The 3,161-nt window shown below is 35.6% G+C and overlaps 1 protein-coding gene across 1 annotated transcript; it reads left to right on the plus strand.

Moving 5' to 3' along the window:
* The first annotated feature begins 751 nt into the window (after positions 1-751).
* On the plus strand, positions 752-2,852 carry LOC117078071 (signal transducer CD24-like). The gene has a single exon (XM_033201585.1). The coding sequence runs from the start codon at positions 768-770 to the stop codon at positions 1,116-1,118; it is 351 nt and encodes a 116-aa protein (XP_033057476.1). The 5' UTR covers positions 752-767; the 3' UTR covers positions 1,119-2,852.
* The last annotated feature ends 309 nt before the right edge of the window (positions 2,853-3,161 follow it).

The raw sequence follows: 3,161 nt of genomic DNA on the forward strand, positions 1-3,161 counted from the left end.
AGACCTATCCTACAGAAAATGCTAAAGAAACTACTTTGATTAGAAAGAAAAAGACATAATCATCTGAAGGTACAAAACTCACAGATAATAGTAAGTACACATAAAATCACAGAAAATTAAAACACTAACTCTGGTGTGTAAACTACTCTCATCTTAAATAGAAAGAATAAACAATGAACAAATAAAAAATAATAAGTAGAACAACTTTTTAAGACATTGTCAGCACATAAAGATATAAATACAAACAATAAATTAAAAAGCAGGAGGACAAACTTAAGACTTAAGAGTTTTTATTGTTTTCTTTGCTTGTTTTTTGTTGTTTATGCAAATAGTGGTGTTATCAAGTTTAAAAAATGAGCCATAGGATAGTATTTGCAAGTCACATGGTAACCTTGAACCAAAAAAATACACAATCAATACACACACATAAAAAAAACAATAAATTAAATCACATTACCAGAGAAAATTTGCTTAACTAGAGAAAGATAGGGAAAACAAGAAGCAAGTGAAGACCATAAAACATCCAGAAAACAAAAAATAGAATGGCAAGAGTAAGACCTTACTTATCCATAATATACATTGAATGTAAATCGAATAAACTCTCCAATCAAAGCACATAGATTGGCTAAAAGAGTGAAAAAAACAAGACCCATTGATTAGTTGCCTACAAGAAATGAACCTCAGACCTTGCCTGCACCCTCCCGGAGCCAGCAGTTCTTCAAGCACCCAGCATCCAGTGAGATGTGCAGAGCACCAAGGGAGGGGACATGGGCAGAGCAATGGTGGCCAGGCTCGGGCTGGGGCTGCTGCTGCTGGCATTGCTCCTACCCACGCAGATTTATTCCAATGAAACAACTGTTGTAACAGTTTCAAGTAACTCCCCCCAGAGTACTTCGACTGCCCCAAATCCAGCTAATGCCACCATCAAGGCGGTTGGTGGTGCCCTGCAGTCAACAGCAAGTCTCTTTGTGATCTCACTCTCTCTTCTACATCTCTACTTGTTAAGAGACTCAGGCCAAGAAACATCTTCTAAACTTCCCCATCTTCTAAACCCAATCCAAATGGCGTCTGGAAGTCCAATGTGGCAAGGAAAAACAGGTCTTCATCTAATCTACTAATTCCACCCCTTTTATTGACACAGAAAATGTTTAGAATCCCAGATTTGATTGATTTGAAGAATGTCTGCAAGGTTTGACTAGATGATGGATGCCAATATTAAATCTGCTGGTGTTTCATGTACAAGATGAAGGAGAGGCAACATCCAAAATAGCTAAGACATGATTTCCTTGAATGTGGCTTAAGAAATATGGACACTTAATACTACCTTGAATATAAGAGTAGTAATAAAGGATGTGATTGTGGAATGGAGATTCAGTTTTCATTTGGTTCATTAATTCTATAAGGCCATAAAACAGGTAATACAAAAAGCTTCCATGATTTTATTTATATGTACGTTAGAAGGAACTTCCAGGTATTACTGCAATTTCTCAATGTATTGTTTCAACAGTACTAATTTAATGCTGATATATTCTAGATGAAGTTGTACATTGTTGAGCTATTGCTGTTCTCTTGGGAACTGAACTCACTTTCCTCTTGAGTCTTTGGATTTGACATTGCATTTGACCTTTTATGTAGTAATTTACCTGTGCCAGGGCAATGATGAATGAGAATTTACCCCCGGGTCCGAGCATTCTGAGAAACTCTTGATTATCCATATAGAGTCAAATGGTAGGCATTTCCTATCACCTATTCCCATTCAACAAGAGCGCTACATTCATTTAGCTAAACAGATTCCAAAGAGTAGAATTGTATTGACCATGACTAATTTCAAAATACTTTTATTATTATTATTGTTTTTTAGATGGAGCCTCACTTTGTCACCCAGTCTGGAGTGCAGTGGTGCGATCTCAGCTCAGTGCACCCTCTGCATCCCAGGCTCAAGCAATTCTCCTGCCTCAGCCTCCCAAGTAGCTGGGATTATAGGCATCTGCCACCATGCCCAGCTAATTTTTGTAATTTTACTAAAGACAGGGTTTCATCATGTTGCCCAGGCTGGTTTCGAACTCCTGACTTCAGGTGATCCACCTGCCTCAGCCTCTCAAAGTGCTGGGATTATAGGCTTGAGTCCCTGCGCCTGGCCATCAAAATGCTTTTTTTATTTCTGCATATGTTGAATACTTTTTACAATAAAAAAAAAGATCTGTTTTAAAGGCAAAATTGCAAATCTTGAAATTAAAAAGGCAAAAATGTAAAGGAATCAAAACTGTAAATCAAGTATTTGGGAAGTGAAGACTGGAACCTAATTTGCATTAAATTCACAAAAGCTTTTATACTCTTTCTGTATATACCTTTTTTTTCTTTAAAAAATAATTGTGGATCAGAATAGCCACATTTGGAACACTTTTTGTTATCAGTCAATATTTCTAGATAGTTAGAACCTGGTCCTAAGCCTAAAAGTGGGCTTGATTTGGCAGTAAATCTTTTACAACTGCCTCAACACACAGAAACCTTTTTAAAAATAGACACTCCCTGAAGTCTTTTGTTCATATGGTCACACACTGATGCTTAGATGTTCCAGGAATCTAATATGGCCACAGTAGTCTTGATGACCAAAGTCATTTTTTTTCCATCTTTAGAAAACTACATGGGAACAAACAGATTGAACACATCTGAAGCTACTGTGTGTGTGAATGAACACTCTTTTGCTTTATTCCAGAATGCTGTACATCTATTTTGGATTGTATATTGTGTTTGTGTATTTATACTTTGATTCATAGTCACTTCTTATGTTATGGAATTGATTTGCATTGAATACAAACTGTAAATAAAAAGAAAGAAATGGCAAAAAAAAAGAAAAAGAAAAAAGAAATGCACCTTATCTATAAAGGCATACATAGACTGAAAATAAAGAGATGAAATGATGTTCCATACCAATGAGAACCAAAACAGAGTAGAAGTCACTATATTTATGTCAGACTAAATAGATTTCAAGACAAAGTCTATAAGTAGATACAAAGAAGTTCACTCTATAATGATAAAAAAGTGAATTTAGCAAGAGAATATAACAATGTCATTATAAGTTTTATTTAATTTTATTGAAGTTCAGGGGTACAAGTGCAGGTTTGTTATGTAGGTAAACTTGTGTCATGGGTTTTTTTTGT

This window comes from Trachypithecus francoisi, unplaced genomic scaffold (genome assembly GCF_009764315.1).
Source record: "Trachypithecus francoisi isolate TF-2019V2 unplaced genomic scaffold, Tfra_2.0 Lachesis_group6, whole genome shotgun sequence".
NCBI classification, from domain to species: domain Eukaryota; kingdom Metazoa; phylum Chordata; class Mammalia; order Primates; family Cercopithecidae; genus Trachypithecus; species Trachypithecus francoisi.

Coding starts and splice junctions, on each gene's coding strand:
- LOC117078071 (XM_033201585.1), top strand. CDS start 768: ATGGGCAGAGCAATGGTGGCCAGGCTCGGGCTGGGGCTGCTGCTGCTG.